Source organism: Lynx rufus, unplaced genomic scaffold (assembly GCF_022079265.1).
Source record: "Lynx rufus isolate CCGP_SWC_20201006 ecotype Redwood Valley unplaced genomic scaffold, mLynRuf1.p SCAF_6, whole genome shotgun sequence".
Classification (NCBI taxonomy): Eukaryota; Metazoa; Chordata; class Mammalia; order Carnivora; family Felidae; genus Lynx; species Lynx rufus.
In genome coordinates this window covers 69,276,102-69,292,585 of record NW_025814878.1, presented here as the reverse complement: position 1 = coordinate 69,292,585, position 16,484 = coordinate 69,276,102, and the positions used below count along the sequence as shown (strand labels likewise).

The window sequence follows — 16,484 nt, the reverse complement described above, 5'->3', positions numbered from 1 at the left end:
TTCTCTCTCAAAAATAAACAAACATTAAAAAAAAAAGATTTTTTTAACAAAACAAAAAAAGTAAGAAGTATCCACTCTTTGGTCTTAGGCACTTGACTAAAGAAAGATGGTCATTAATTTTATATTAGTCTCAAGTAAGCAACTTTTTTTTTTTGAGAGAGAGCAAGCGAGCACACGAGCGAGCATCCACAAGAAGGAGAGGGATGGAGGGAGAAGAAGAAAGAGAATCCCAAGCAGGCTCTGGCTGTCAGTGCAGAGCCCAATGCAGGGCTCAATCTCACAACCGTAAGATCATGACCTGAGCCGACACCAATAGTCGGATGCTTAACTGACTGAGCCACCTAGGCGCCCCTCAAGTAAGTAACTTTTAAATTGACTGCATCAACAATGGAAAACACATACCAATTACATTGTTTATATAACACCATGTGCACACACTAAAAAATAAAATAAAATTCGGACACCTGGGTAGCTCAGGGGGACCCTGGGTGGTTCAGTCGGTTAAGCATCTGACTCTTGGTTTCAGCTCAGATCGTGATCTCACAGTTCGTGGGTTCGAGCCTGGCATCAGGCTCTGCACTGGCAGTGCAGTGCCTGCTTGGGATCCTCTGTCTCTCTCTCTCTCTGCCCTTCCCCTACTCACTCTCTCTGTCTCTTTCTCAAAAATAAATAAACTTAAAAAGAAAAGAATTTTAGAAGTCCACATTGACAGGTATTTATAAAGCAAAATATATATATACAAGAGACAAAAAGATTAGAGAATGCTAGGATTAGCAATGTTTTAAATTAAGTTACTACTATACCTGTAGATATTCCTGAAATTCTTCTCTCTTTGACTTTAAGAATTCATAATTTTTGGGGCCAATGATCCTCTTGGAAGGAAGCTGGGCGTCAGGAAATGTGCCTGAAATTTATATATATGTAAGTTATTACTATGTTCTGCTACCATCTTTAAAACCTAATTTATAATTCACTATGGCAAAATCAGATTCACAATGCTCTTACAGAGATGTGGCATTATCTTTTAAGTAATCTTGACAAAATCCATGAGCTTCACTTCAGAAGTCCAAACCAAAGAACCTGAATATACAGATATCCAAAATTTCACCAACTCTTCATTGACAAAGACTTATTTAGCCTTCGATACTAGTAAAAAAGCTTCAAAAACTTATCATGAGATTATCTTGAAGTTGGTGGGATTCTATTCAACAAAACCTTACAAAGAAATACCTACTCTATCATGGGAGAAAAGGTAGCATTCTGCTAATACTATACAAACTTAAAAAAACAAAATTTAAAAACCATGGACATTCAGGGCACCTGGGTGGCTCAGCTGATTGGGCATCTGACTTCGGCTCAGGTCGTGATCTCATGCTTCATGGGTTAGAGCCCCGTGCTGGGCTCTGTGCTAACAGCTCGGAGCCTAGAGCCTGCTTCAGATTCTGTCTCCCTCTCTCTCTGCCCTGCCCCCTCTTACTGTGTCTCTGTCTCTCAAAAATGAATAAATGTTAAAAAAAAAAAATTAAAAAAAAATAAAAGCAAAAAACATGGACTTGCTTTCTCAAATAGGGCTGACTGGAAATTTAAATACCAAAAAAGAAAAATATTGTTGGGAATCCAATCAACTTAGGTTGATCCAGGACTTTAAAGTATAGAATAAATTATCTTCTCTCAACTCTAAACCCAAAGGAAAATTTCTCAGAGAAAGAACGAGATAAGAATGACATTGCACAAAACTGGCAGAGAAAAAGAAAAACCATTTTTTAAATTTATTTATTCATTTATCTATCTATCTATCTATCTATCTATCTATCTATCTATCTATTTATGAGAGAGCAAGCGGAGGGGGGCAGAGGAAGAGAGAGAAGAGAATCTTAATTGTGTAGAGCCCGATGCAGGACTCAACCCCACGATCCTGGGATCATGACCTGAGCCAAAATCAAGGATCAGACGCTCAATCGAGTGAGCCACTCAGGTGCCCCAAGAGAAAACCATTTAAAGACAAGTACAAATTCAAAATCTAAGCAAAAAGATTGGAATGGGACCTTGTATTTTTTTTTTACCTTCCTGTAGTCTCTTTATCAAGTGTTTTACTTAGAGCACTTAGTAAAGAAGGGTAAAAAAGGTTCCTGTCCTCAATAGAGAACCAACCTGAATTTGGATCAGGGACACTCCACAAAGCTGGTCTAAAAGAAAAAGATTCAGAATACACAAATAGAACTCACCAATCTACATGCAAAATGACTGGAAATACTTTATAACTACATCCTTGATATTAACTAAAATAGATAAGACAGACTGAGAGGTGAAGAGAATACCTAAAAAAAGGAAAGTGCTCCCCTTTTCTGATTGATCTAACCTTAAAAGAAATATTACAAGTTTTGTCTTCATATCTAAATCAAAACATTTGTCATGATTCAGAGCAAACATGTTTATCAAGAAAGATGGTAGTAAAAGAGCAGAGCAACTCTAAAATGCCTGGTTTAAATTCTCTGCCACATGGAAATAAACAAAAATTAAACTGGAGAGAGAAACTTTTCTACAATACAATTAAACAATAGCTATCTTTTAAATTTTAATATTATTGAGGTGCCTGGGTGGCTCAGTCAGTTAAGTGTCCAACTTTAGCTCAGGTCATGATCTTGCAGTTCGTGAGTTCAAGCCCCCGGTGTTGGGTTTTCTGCTGACAGCTCAGAGTCTACAGCCTGCTTTGGATTCTGTCTCCCTCACTCCCTGCCCCTCTCCCGCTTGTGCTCTCTCTTTCCCTCTCTCTCTCATAAATATTTTTTAAAAAATTAATAAGTAATACATGTATACTGTAAAAACTTCAAAAATATTTGTAAGCAGAAATAAGATAAAAACAGTACATTCCTATATTAACAGCAGTGTACATAAGTGTTAAGTATTACACTTCTTTGCATAATTACTTAAAATAAAAAAGTGAATCTAGTTCAACAGCTTCTTCAAGAAAGCTAATACTAAAATGTAATGTTTTATACAAAAAGGACAACATACCATGAAACTCTGTTAGTTTTGATTCAAGTACATAGAATTCAAGATATCTTCTATAGACAGACCAATGTTCAGGCTCATGCCCAACTGTAAATTGAATGGATACACAGTAAGTAATAAATAATTTTATAAACTACTATCAGAAATTCTTCCAGTCTTAATGATTTATTATTCCTTAACATCACATTATTAACATATTTTATCCCATATCTTAATTTTAAATTTCTTAAGGGACTGATAAACTTCACCTATTTATGAAGTTATCTCAAAACACATTTTTCTAGAAAAGAATCATAGAGCTGACAGAAATTTAAAACAATTATACAGTCAAGATTTTTAAGTGTCACAGAAATAAATTATGTATCTCATAAAAACTTGCAATCAATTTTGGGTCCCTCAAATATTTACCAATTGTCCTGATCTAATACAGTATAGAACAGCACTATCAAACAGAACTATCTGCAATTCTGAAATGTTCTCTTATTATCTGCATTAAATACAGTAGATATTAGCCACATGTAGTTATTGATCACTTGAAATGTGACTATGGTAAGTAAGGAACTAAAATTTTAATATAATTTAATTTTAACTGGTACATGAGGCTAGTGGCTACCAAACTGAATAGCACAAAGTAATGGTTTACACAATGAGTTGAGTCAGACTGCCTATTCCAATCCCAGCTTCTCCATTTATTAAGTGAACTAGAACAAATAACCTCACTGTGCCTTAAGTTGCTTAGAATAAAAATAATTGGGGCGCTGGGGTGGCTCAGTCAGTTTAGCATCTGTCTCTTGATTTTGGCTCAAGTCATGATCTCAGGATCATGGGATTAAGCCCCGTGTCAGGCTCAGCACTGAGTATGGAGGCTGCTTGGGATTCTCTCTCTTCTTCTTTCTTTGCCCCTCTACCTCTCTCTCTCTCTCTCTCTGTCAAGAACAAATAAATAGGGGCGCCTAGGTGGCTCAATTGGTTAAGCGTCCAACTACAGCTCAGGTCATGATCTTGTGGTTTGTGGGTTCACACCCCACATCGGGCTCTGTGCTAACAGCTCAGAGCCTGTAGCCTCCTTCGGATTCTGTGTCTCCTCTCTCTGTCCCTCCCCTGCTCACACTCTGTCTCTCTCTCTCAAAAATAAATAAACATTAAAAAGTTTTTTTAAAAAGAACAAATAAATATTTTTAAATAAAAAGAAAAACAAATAAGGGGAATTATTAGCACTGACCTTCATGCTGTAATACTTCATCAGTCCTCTCTCAAAACCACTTCCTAACACTGCCATTTTCTTTCCTTCTTTCACCACAAACAGTTCCCTCTTCCTGAGCTCAATTTTATCTTTCTGTTCATCATTCCCAAAATGTGCACAAGTTTGATGTGCTTTTGTTTATACTGAACGCCCTACTTCTTGGGCAAAAGCCAGGGTGGTGTCTGTTATCTCATCATGGATACTATTTACACCTATATCTATTAGTCCACACCTGAAACAACCAAAAGAAGACAGGAAAACATGATGAAAACTTCTCACATTGTGTTTTATCACATTTTTATAAATTCTAATTAGCCCACAACAATGGAGGAGGAGAAATGCTGTCTTAATGAAATTGGTATAATACCCGATATAGTGCTATGTGGGTTACTAATAATAAGTATAATGGCTAATGATGGTAGCAAAACCATTAAAAGAACATTACATAAAATGCCCTGCTGCATTGTCAGGTGTCTCACAGGTGGCATATGCATTGGTTGAACAAACTAATTAGTTAAGTGGTACTAGAGATAACCTAGAAAAGCCTAAGTTTTCATTCAATTTTCTGTTCGGACACTTATCTTTTGAATGTTTGCTTATTTTTGAGAGAGAGAGGAGGAGAGGCAGAGAGAGAAGGAGACAGAAGATCCCAAGCAGGCTCTGCACTGACAGCAGATGCAGGGCTTGAAACCCACGAACCGTGAGATCATGACCTGAGCCAAAGACGAACGCTCAACCGACTGAACCAACCAGGCGCCCCCAGACACTTATCTTTTGGACATGCAGTCATACTCAATAGTTAGAAATGGCAAAATGTTTACCATTCCTGACAAATAGACTAACTGGCGCCTTTTAAGAAATGTATTCAGAGAACTTCCTACCTGCTCTTCTATCATTTCTTTCAACATCAATACAAAACACAGGTATTCTCTCCTTCTTCTCCTTCCTTTCAGAGGAGGGATCTTCAAAAAAGTCTACATATGGAATGCTAATTTTCCATGCAGCAAGGTTTCGGGGAGTATTAGGCGTGCTCACAGCTTCCACTGGAGAATCATCTTCCATTACAACAATACCTTCTTCAATCTAGAAAAAAAATCATCAGAAAAAAATTTAACATTTCCAGGTCCTCAGACCTATAGCATACAAGATACAACTATAAAGAATGTGCCCATATAAATTCCTAATTTTCTACTACTTCTGAAATTAAAAGATACTAAATTTTCTACTAAAAATATAAAGATAAATTAAAACTAACAAGTTACTAGCATCAACTCCAGGTTCTGTCGTATCACCTATATGTGCAAATTCCATAGAAAGGAGAAAATAGGCACTTCAGAGATTAACGATATTGAAAATACACAAGTATAAAAAAGTATTTAACTTTGGTAATAAGAAGAAAAAATTGGGGCGCCTGGGTGGCGCAGTCGGTTAAGTGTCCGACTTCAGCCAGGTCACGATCTCACGGTCTGTGAGTTTGAGCCCCGCGTCAGGCTCTGGGCTGATGGCTCAGAGCCTGGAGCCTGTTTCCGATTCTGTGTCTCCCTCTCTCTCTGCCCCTCCCCCGTTCATGCTCTGTCTCTCTCTGTCCCAAAAATAAATAAACGTTGAAAAAAAAAATTTTTTAAAAGAAGAAAAAATTAATGTACTGATATTTTTTCGTTTTGACAATATGTATTTAGAAAGAACCATAAAACAGTTTCAACTAAGTACAGGTGGTCACTGACTTAAGATAGTTAAACTTATGATTTTTCAAATTTACCAAGATGCAAAAGCGATATGCATTCAGCAGAAACTATACTTTGAATTTTTAAAAATTTTTTGACGTTTATTTATTTAATTTGAGAGACAGAAAGAGCACAAGCGGGGGAGGAAGAGGAACAGACAGAGAGGGAGAAAGAGAGAGTCCCAAGCAGGTCCTGAGCTGTCAGCATGGAGCATGATGTGGGACTTGCAAGGTAAACAACCAATACATTATACAACCATTGTTTTTACTTTCAGTACAGTATTCAATAAATCACAAAGGTAAACAACCAATACACTATACAACCATTGTTTTTACTTTCACAAAGGTAAACACTAAATCACAAAGGTAAACAACCAATACACTATACAACCATTGTTTTTACTTTCAGTATTCAATAAATTATGTAAGACAGTCAACACCTTATGATACAATGGGCCTTGAGTTAGAGGATTTTGCCCAACTGTAGGCTAATGTTAAGTGTTCAGAGCTTGTTTAAAGTAGGTTATTTTCAACTTATAATGGGTTTATCAGAATGTAATCCCATTGTAAGTTGAAGAAGATCTTTTAACTCCTTTCTGGGAATGCAGTCTAATGAAAGTATTTATTCCAAGTCAATCTTTTTAAAACTGTGGAAAAGATACAAGTATAAATATATCCACTACAGCTTAAGTAATGTCAAAAATGAAAAACGGCCTGAAAGGGATCCACCTTCATAGAATTAAGGTTATTTTTTCATCTCTTGGCTTCTAAAATTTTCATAATATAAATGTCTAAAATAATATTTTAAAATATTACATGAAGAACAATTATTTTTAGAAAGAAATTTTATTTTATTTATTTATTTATTTTTTAACATTTATTCATTTTTGAGACAGAGAGAGACAGAGCATGAACGGGGGAAGGTCAGAGAGAGAGGGAGACACAGAATCTGAAACAGGCTCCAGGCTCTGAGCTGTCAGCACAGAGCCTGACACGGGGCTCGAACTCACAGACCGCGAGATCATGACCTGAGCCGAAGTCGGACGTCCAACCGACTGAGCCACCCAGGCGCCCCTAGAAAGAAATTTTAAACATGTTCTAGAACTACACATACAGAAAGGAGGAAAAACTGTCCCAACTTAATTAAATTAGAAGAAATCCTCTAGAGAAGCCTGGATGCCTCAGTAGGTTATGTGTCTAACTCTCGATTTCGGCTCAGGTCATGATCCCACAGTTTGTGGGTTCGAGCACTGCACCGTGCTTACACTGTGAGTGCAGAGCCTGCTTAGGATTCTTCCTCTCCCTCTCTTTGCCCCTCCCCTGCTCATGCTCGCTCGCTCACTCTCTCTGTCTCAAGTAAACATTTTTAAAAAATTAGAAAAACTGGGATGCCTGGGTGGCTCAGTTGGTTAAGCGTCTGACTTTGGCTCAGGTCATGATCTCACAGTCTGTGAGTTTGAGCCCTGTGTCAGGCTCTGTGCTGGAGCCTGCTTTGGGTTCTGTGTCTCCGTCTTTTTCTGCCCCTCCCCCACTTGTGCTCTGTCTCTTTCTCTCTCAAAAATAAATAAAAATTTTAAAAAATTGGCAAAAAAAAAAAAAAAAAAAAAGGAAGAAGAAGAGAACCTCTGAATTGGCACATTAAAACACCTGGTCACTTATACATCTAAAATTCATGTTAAAGAAAGCCAAATATTACAGATAAAACACATCCATCTTGAATATACTTTTTTAAGGCAATGAGTCAAAGATTTCTCGTACTTAACAAGAAATCTGAAAAGTCTATTCAGAGCAAACCAGTAGTGGAGAGAGATTTATTTCCACACTTTTAGCACCCTAACTTTCACTCTCAATTCTACTTCTTCCCACACCTGGCAGTCACCTTTTTTTTTTTTTAAGTTTTATTCATGTTCTTAATGTTTATTTATTTTTGAGTGGGTGGAGGGACAGAGAGAGGGAGACAGAGGATCCAAAGCAGGTTCCACACTGACAGCAGAGCCAGACTTTGGGCTCGAACCCACGAACCATGACATCATGACCCGAGCCAAAGTCAGATAATTAACCAACTGAGTCACTCAGGTGCCCCAGTTTTATTTATTTTGAGAAAGAGAGAGAGAGAGAGAGGAAGGAGCACACACAAGTGGGGTAAGGGCAGAGAGAGAGAGAGAGAGAGAGAGAGAGAGAGAGAGAGAGAGAGACCCAAGCAGATTCTGCACTGTTAGGGCAGAGCCTGATGCAAGGCTTGAACTTATGAACCACAAGATTATGACCTGAGCCAAAGTCAGATGCTTAACTGAATGAGCCACCCAGGTGCCTCAGCCACCCTTCTTCTAAGTGAATTCTCCTCTCCCACAAAGTCCCTTAGCAATTATTCTTTTTTTTTTTATTTTTTTTTAATGTTTATTTATTTTTGAGAGAGAGAGACAGCACACGAGCAGGGGAGGAGCAGAGAGAGAAGGAGACACAGAATCCGAAGACAGGCTCCAGGCTCTGAGCAGTCAGCACAGAGCCCGACGCGGGGCTCGAACTCACAAACCATGAGACCATGACCTGAGCCGAAGCCAAACGCTCAACCAACTGAGCCACCCAGGCGCCCTGCAATTATTCTTTTCTTTCTTGTTCTAAAATGGCTTTCCATAATCCCTAATAAGCCTGTTGGTGATCTTAGGAGGACTTCTTAATACTCTATTGAAAACAAAGTCATCAATTCCTAAAAAGGAAGGAAAAGAAACCATAAAAACAGATAATATGTGTTGGGTTTTGCCTTTTTGGGATAAGGCTATCTCCTTACACACCTGACACAAAAACAGAATTTGTGAGTGAAATGCCCACTCCACCATTTGGAGCCTGAGGTACAGGGCAGCATTTTCCATGGCTATTACAACTGTATTTTTGTCAATGGATTCAGCTTCTGAGATATAAGAAGGGTAAATCAATAATAAAATGATAGATAATTTAACAAGTTGACTAAATGCCAAAAAATAGACATTCTTGGGGTACCTGGCTAGCCCAGTCGGTGGAGCATGTAACTCTTGATCTCAAGGTCATGAGTTCAAGCCCCACACTGGACTCCATGCTGACAGCTTAGAGCTTGGAACCTGCTTCAGATTCTGTGTCTCCCTAGCTCTCTGCCCCTCCCCCACTCACGCTGTCTGTCTCTCTCAAAAATAAATAAAAACATTTAAAATTAAAAAACAAATTTAAAAAATTTTTAAAAATAGACATTCTTTTTTTAAAAATTTTTTAATGTTTTATTTATTTTTAAGGCAGAGACAGAGCATGTGTGGGGATGGGGCAGAGAGAGAGGGAGACACAGAATCTGAAGCAGGCTCCAGGCTCTGAGCTGCCAGCACAGAGCCCGACGCGGGGCTTGAACTCATGAACTATGAGATCATGACCTGAGCCGAGTTGGACACTTAACCAACCGAGCCACCCAGGCACCCCCAAAAAATAGACATTCTTAAATAAAAAGAACTTCCCCAAAATCAATCTAAGAAAGAAAATGGGAGAACAAAATTCTTAGCAACATAAAAATATCAATGAAACAAAGGACGTTTTAAAATGTATTACTGTTACTGCTACCATTTAAAAGGTGTTTTTATCAAAAGAGGTTAATAAATAATCTCTAGATTATTCAGAGAATAATTATTCTAGTTAGAGAAATATTTATTTCTTCAAAGAATTTTGATGTTATATGATATTTTTTGAAAGTAAATAAATATTATAAACCAAAATTTTATGAAAAGGAAAACCAAGTACTTTCTTGTTTTCAAATAGATGTTCCCTCTACAAAGAGAATAGAGAATAAGGGCAGCAGAAGATAAAAGACAAAAAGATGTCCCCCTATTTCCTTGAGAAGTATTAACAGTCTCACTATTATATTTTCCTATGTGGAGATTAACTACCAATATACCATTGGGCATATTATATTCCAGAAGTCTATTTGCAAATCAGTTCTGAACTTGGGAAAGATACATATATTTTCATACAGATTCAATCTTATGCAGTGGACTTTGGTTCCCAGGCTAGTATACATATGTCTATCTCACAATTTACATTCATATATTTATGAAAACTAATTCTATTCTAATACTGTATACTGATTACTATGCTTACCATATGCTAGGCACTGTTCTAAGCACTTTATGCATACTACTTATTTAATCCTCACAACACCCTTAAGTAAGTTAGATACTATAATCCCATTTCACATGTGAGGAAACTAAATCACAATAAAATTAAGCAATTTACCCAAGGTCACATAGCAAGGCAATATTGCCACCAAATGATCACATCAATGTTTCTAAAAGAAAATGTCTTGGGGCGCCTGGGTAGCTCAGTTTGTTAAGTGTCCGACTTTGGTTCAGGTCATGATTTCACCAGTTCATGGGCTCAAGCCCCCCATCGCACTCTCAGAGCCTGGCACCTGTTTCAGATTCCGTGTCTCCCTCTCTCTCTGCCCCTCTCCTGCTTGTGCTCTGTCTCCATCTCTCTCAAAAATAAGTAATGAACACTAAAAAAATTATTTAAAAAAATAAAATAAGTAAAAGAAAATGTCTTCCAGTTCCCATATTTGAATCACAAAGTACTTTTTAGTTGCGGTAGTGAGAGTTTCCTCTAAACTTCCTAAACAAGACAAAAACAATTCTCTAAGGTCCCATAGCTAAAAACTAGCACAGTGCTGGGGAGCCTGGCTGGCTCAGTTGGAAGAATATGTGCCTCTGATCTCACGGTCATGAGTTGGAGCCCCACACTGAGGGTAGAGATTACTTAAAAAAATAAACTTGAAAAGAGAAGAGAAGAGAAGAGAAAAGAAAAACAATGAAACGAAACGGAACAAAACGAAACTAGCACAGTGCTCTCTAAATCCTAAGTAGTACTGTCTTGGTCTGGGCCAACAGCCTCTTCGCCCCTACCTTTTCTTTTCAGAATATTAGAGATTAGTTTGCTTTCTTTTCCTACTTTCCATTATCACTATCTTTGCTTCCAAATCAAGAATTTTCTTCTTCCTTGAACCACTACAAAACAGAACTCTCTCACCTTTTTGAAGATTATCCTATTCCTGAAGCAAAACAAAAAAACAAACAAAAAAACGAGCTTATATTGGGCAGAACAAGTAATTGGGCAGAACGAAAAAGTACATCTTCCTGAACAAAAATTATGTTTTAAAAAGTTCACAATAACGTGGGTAAATGCTTTTGTTGTAATGTTAAGAGGGGACAAAGCAGGATAGCAAACTATATACTATACATATACATTATATATAATGGTGTACCCTAATCCATGTGGATGAGAAAGGAAACGTACTTTTTAAAAAAGAAAACCACCAAAATGTTAATAGAGGTGAGTTATTGGGTGTTACAATTATGGGTGGTATTTTAAATTTGTTTCCACTTTTGCATATTATTAAAAAATTGACACTATAATATACTTAAAATTAAAAAATATATAAACATCATTTTGAAAAATGACTGCTTCCTCTGGTTTACTGTCTTTCTTCTACCCACACTTTTAAGAAAAAACAAGGGCAGGGGCACCTGCATGGCTCAGTCAGTTAAAGCATCTAACTCTTGATTTTGGCTTAGGTCATGATCTCACAGTTTGTGTGATCCAGCCCCATGTCGGGCTTGGAATTTTCTCGCTCGCGCTCTCTCTCTCTCTGCCCCTCCCCTATTCATGTTCACTCTCTCAAAATAAACAAACTTAAAAAAAAAGGGGGGGTATAAACAGAAAAAAAATGTTGTATTTAGATTACCTAAGAAGGAAAAAAAAAAGAATTAAATTTTTTTCCACTTAAACTATGAAAAAGCAATGAATGTCCTCGATAATTCATCACTGCAATGGGACAGAGGTCAAAAGGAAGAAGTACAGAGAAAAAAATGGGTTAATTTACTCCTCTCTTCCCCCATTCCTTCTTCTTGGTCACTGCCAATCCAATCACTATTATTCATCCCTTTTATATCCAGGTTAGTGAATCTCTTAAGGGGAAAGTCTCTGTCTTAATCATTTTATCTCCAGTGCTCAGAGTCATTAATGGGCAAAATAAGGATACAGGGACTCTATTTAATAAAGATTTATTAAACAAATAAAAAGCACAAATGAGACAGTATCTGTCTTTATAGAATTGGTATGGAAAACAATCATAAACATATCATTTCAAATACACTATATGGTACATGTTTTAACATAAGATCTAATAAGGGGCACAAAGGAGAGAATGTTCAATTCCACTGGGGGACCCAGATAAAGGTTTATGGGAGAGGCTGGATTCTGAAAGTTAAGTATGAACTTTCTAGGTACATATAAAGGTAGGGCATTTTAAGGGCAGCATGTGCAAAGATCACAAAAATAAAATAGTATGGTGGGTTAATGTGCATATAAATCAACTGGGAATCTTGTTAAAATGCGAACTGATTTAGTAGGTCTAGGATGGAAGCAGACATTCTACATTTTAATAAGCTCCCAGGTAATGCTGACGCTGCTGACGTACCAATCACAGTTTGAGTAGCAAGGGGTCATGGTTAGAGCCCCATCTTGCGGGTAGGACATTTATCAACAGTTCTGTTTGCCTGGACCATATGGCTGGAAAGCGATAAGATGAGGAAACAAAGTAAAAGCCTAACCAAAGGATGGTAAATTGTTTGACTTTTGTAACTATCACAGCTCAACAGAAACCATTCTGGCCTTAACAAGAAGTTAACTTAGTGCTCAGGAACATTACCAATTAGATTAGCATCATAAAACTATAATAACTAATGAAAAAAATAAGGCATTGAAGTCTGAAATAAGTAAAATAAAGGAGAGGGAAAATAGAAAGTAAGCATATCATTTTTTATGCCATTATACATACATCAAACTGAAAAATTTTTACTTACAAAGTCATCTTCACCTTCAGCTAACCCATAATTAGGCAACATAGCTCCCTCCATTGTGGTACTTTTGAATACTCCTTTAATTTTGCTACCTATTCTGCTGATTCCAAATGATTCTCCTCTCTTCTGTGTGCTCCTAAATATTAAACAAAAACGTATCAAGTACACAGCAAATTATCACGACATTCTAGTTTATTAACAATAATTAAAATATGTGTGAAAAGAGTAAACTGAAGGTACAGCTAACATAACTTTTTGGAGTTCTTAGCCATCTAGATCAAGTCCCAGGATATCAGAAGCCAAAAGTGACATTTAAAGTCTAAATTTGGGGGTATGAATAAATGGAACAATATTTATCAATAAACGTTTGGAATTGGGCGCCTGGGTGGCTCAGTCAGTTAAGCATCTGACTCTTGGTTTCAGCTCAGGTTATGATCTCATGATTTCGTGAATTCAAGCTGCACATCAGGCTCTGCACTGGCAGCAAGAGCCTGCTTGGAGTTCTCTCTCTCCCTCTCTCTCTGCCCCTTCCCAACTCATGCTGTCTTCTCTCAAAATAACAATAAATAAACTTTAAAAACATAATAAAAAAAATAAAAATTTGGAATTTACCTATTTAACTTTAAAACATTAACTGAACTAGAATGAAGATTAGAGCCCCCTAGTGGTATGTAGTTCTTATTGCCATACATATTTTGAACTAATGTGTTGAGCCAACATTCAAAACAATGTATCCGTTTAGAACTGTACCACTAAAATAACATAGTATATAACAGAAAAATATATAAAACTATGACCTTCTCAGTCCTTCATTTTTATTTTTTGAATTTTTTTAATGTTTGTTCATTTTTAATTTTTCTATTGCATTTATTTATTTTTGAGAAACAGAGAGAGACCAGAGCACAAGTAGGGGAGGGGCAGAGTGAGGAGACACAGAATCCGAAGCAGGCTTGAAGCAGCAGGCTTGACGCAGTGCTCGAACTCACAAACCGTGAGATCATCACCTGAGCCGAAGTCAAGACGCCTAACCGACTGAGTCACCCAGGTACCCCAATGTTTGTTCATTTTTGAGAGAAGAGAGAAAGACAGAGAGAGACAGAGACAGAGAGAGAGAGCTCAAATAGGGGAGGGGCAGAGAGAGAGGGAGACACAGAATCAGAAGCAAGGCTCCAGATTGAGCTGTCAGCACAGAGTTCAATGCCAGGCTCAAACTCACAGACCTCAAGATCATGACCTGAGCCCAAGTCGGACGCTTAACCAACAGCCACCCAGGTGCCCATGGGTGCCCCATTTTTAGAAATTAACAACAAAAAAATTCTGTCCTCTATGACTAAAAATTTTTAAGCAAATATCAACTTTATATTCCTATAAGGAATGAAGTACAAAGTGTATCTTACCTGACTTCAAAGTAACAAAAAGATAACATGCCCAAGGGATGGAAAAAACATGCCAAAGGGAAGGGTTAGCAATAAACATAAGGACAAAAGCAAATGTAGCCTAAGGAAGCAGCCTGCTCTGCCATATATACTAAATGTTGGTTTTGTAATTTTTTTCAAAAGTGAATTTCTAAAAGCAGAAATAGTTGGAAAGCAACAACAAAAAATAAGCCAAAAAGCAGCAAAAATTTCCTCCCTTACAGTCCACTGTCCCATGTTTCAATAAATAAAAACAGAACTTTTATTCAATTTAAAACTCACTCATGCTCTCCATGTAATGCTGCCCGTATAACTGATACCCAAATAAAAATTACTATTTTAAAATTCAAAAGTTTGTTTTGAATGCTTAATTTAATGGATAGCTACTATTCCTACAAGCAAAACTTATTTATTGAAATAATGCAACAATTACAAAAATAAAAATAATTTGATCAAGTTTTAAATATATCTGGTACATTAGTAACATGTGCATTTTATACACGTCCAAGGAGAAAATCAAACCTAATTTAAAACTGGAAAAACTCTAATAATAAATAGTAGTAAAATGGGTAAACTAGAAGATTATTTTATTTAAACAAGCATATGTTGTTTTTTAAAAAAAATCTAGGACTGTAAACACAATTCTCTGATAGAATGCTTCCAAAACCAATTATGAAAATGTTAACGAAGTATTACTAAAACCTCTAGAATCCAGATAGATTATTCTAGTTTCTAGAACCTAGACAGATTATAAAAAATTGGGCTTTTAAAATCTGAAATATTTTTTAAAGTATCTCATTTCTAATTATCCCCAGAAATACAGAAATATTATACTTCTTGCTTTGAAAAATAAAGTTCCTTAAACACAAGTAATTCTAAAAGTAATTTAGGGGGTGCCTGGGTGGCTCAGTCAGTTGAGCATCTGACTCTTGATTTCAGCTCAGGTCCTGATCCCAGTTGTGGGATCGAGCCCCCCATCAGGTTCCTTGCTGAGCATGGAGTCTGCCTAAGATTCTCTCTTCCTCTGTCCCTCTCCTCCACTCATGTTCTCTCTCTCTCTCTCTCAAATAATTAATAAGTCAATACAAGTAATTTAACAAAACCAATAACAAAAAACTGAGTCAAGGCACCTGGGTGGCTCAGTCGGTTAAGCAGCCAACTTCGGCTCAGGTCATGATCTCGCAATTTGTGAGTTCTAGCCCCATGTCAGGCTCTGTGCTGACAGCTCAGGGCCTGGAGTCTGCTTTGGATTCTGTGTCTCTTTCTCTCCTCCTCGTGCTCTGTGTCTGTCTGTCTATCTCTCTCTCTTTCTCTCTCAAAAATAAATAAACGTTAAAAAAAAATTTTTTTTAAATGAGTCAATAGCCTTGAACAGCTAGGTACTAACTTTTCATTTTATTTTAAACTGACATTTTATGACATATATCATGCTATTTCAAAAAAGAGATATCTAAAATCAAATTAGAGATTAATTTTATTATTTTTTTAAGTTTATTTATTTTGAGAGAGAGAGAGAGAGAGAGAGAGAGAGAGAGAGAGAGAGAGAGAAGCACATGCGCACAAGCCAGGGGTAGAGAGAGGACAGAGAGAATCCCAAGCAGGCCCCACAGTGCCAGCACGGAGCCTAATGCGGGGCTAGCACCACGAACCGTGATGTAGTGACCTGAGCAGAAGTCAAGACACTTAACCGACGGAGCCACCCAGGTGCCCCAGAGGTTAATTTTAAAAGGATATCCCAAATAGCTGATATAAAGGCAGTAGTAATAGCAGTGTTTCCTTTTTTCCTTTGTATTGTACTTTGTTTTGGGTATACTATCTGAACTTAAACAGACAAATTATACAGAAAAAAATCACATGCTGTCTCAAGACTTACCGAAAATCATCCAAACTTAGGCTACCTCTGCAGTAACAGATAGATGAAATTATATAAGGAAAGGAGAGAGAGAAAGCCCAGATATTAAACAAGTTTCACTTCAGAACACAAAACAAAATTTAAAAGCTTTAAAAGTTACACAGGTGGATAGCATTCATCTCTGCAAAGAGAAAGAATTTTTATAACATAATAAAGGAAAGAAAAAGCACAATGGCTCATTTGGGGGGTTTTGGGAGTATGAATTCTAGATCATTAAAAAAAAGTTCTTAAACAAGTATGTCAGGAAATAATTTTGTATTTTTTGCCTTCATTTAGGCATACCATTTGCTTGATAGCGTGGAAAGTATGC

General features: G+C 37.0%; 1 protein-coding gene across 8 annotated transcripts in view; it reads right to left on the bottom strand.

Annotated features, from left to right (window-relative positions):
* Positions 1 to 16,484, bottom strand: part of SNX14 (sorting nexin 14) — an 81,693-nt gene that overhangs the window by 16,203 nt on the left and 49,006 nt on the right. For 5 of the 8 annotated variants that reach the window (XM_047103254.1, XM_047103247.1, XM_047103246.1 and 2 more), the window contains exons 16-20: positions 16,136 to 16,162; positions 12,851 to 12,983; positions 5,137 to 5,338; positions 3,016 to 3,099; positions 804 to 904 (exon numbers count right to left, since the gene is read on the bottom strand). In XM_047103254.1, the coding sequence (XP_046959210.1) occupies positions 804 to 904; positions 3,016 to 3,099; positions 5,137 to 5,338; positions 12,851 to 12,983; positions 16,136 to 16,162 (547 nt within the window). The remainder of the gene's footprint in view (positions 1 to 803; positions 905 to 3,015; positions 3,100 to 5,136; positions 5,339 to 12,850; positions 12,984 to 16,135; positions 16,163 to 16,484) is intronic. The other 3 variants (XM_047103249.1, XM_047103251.1, XM_047103252.1) reach the window with 1 other exon arrangement.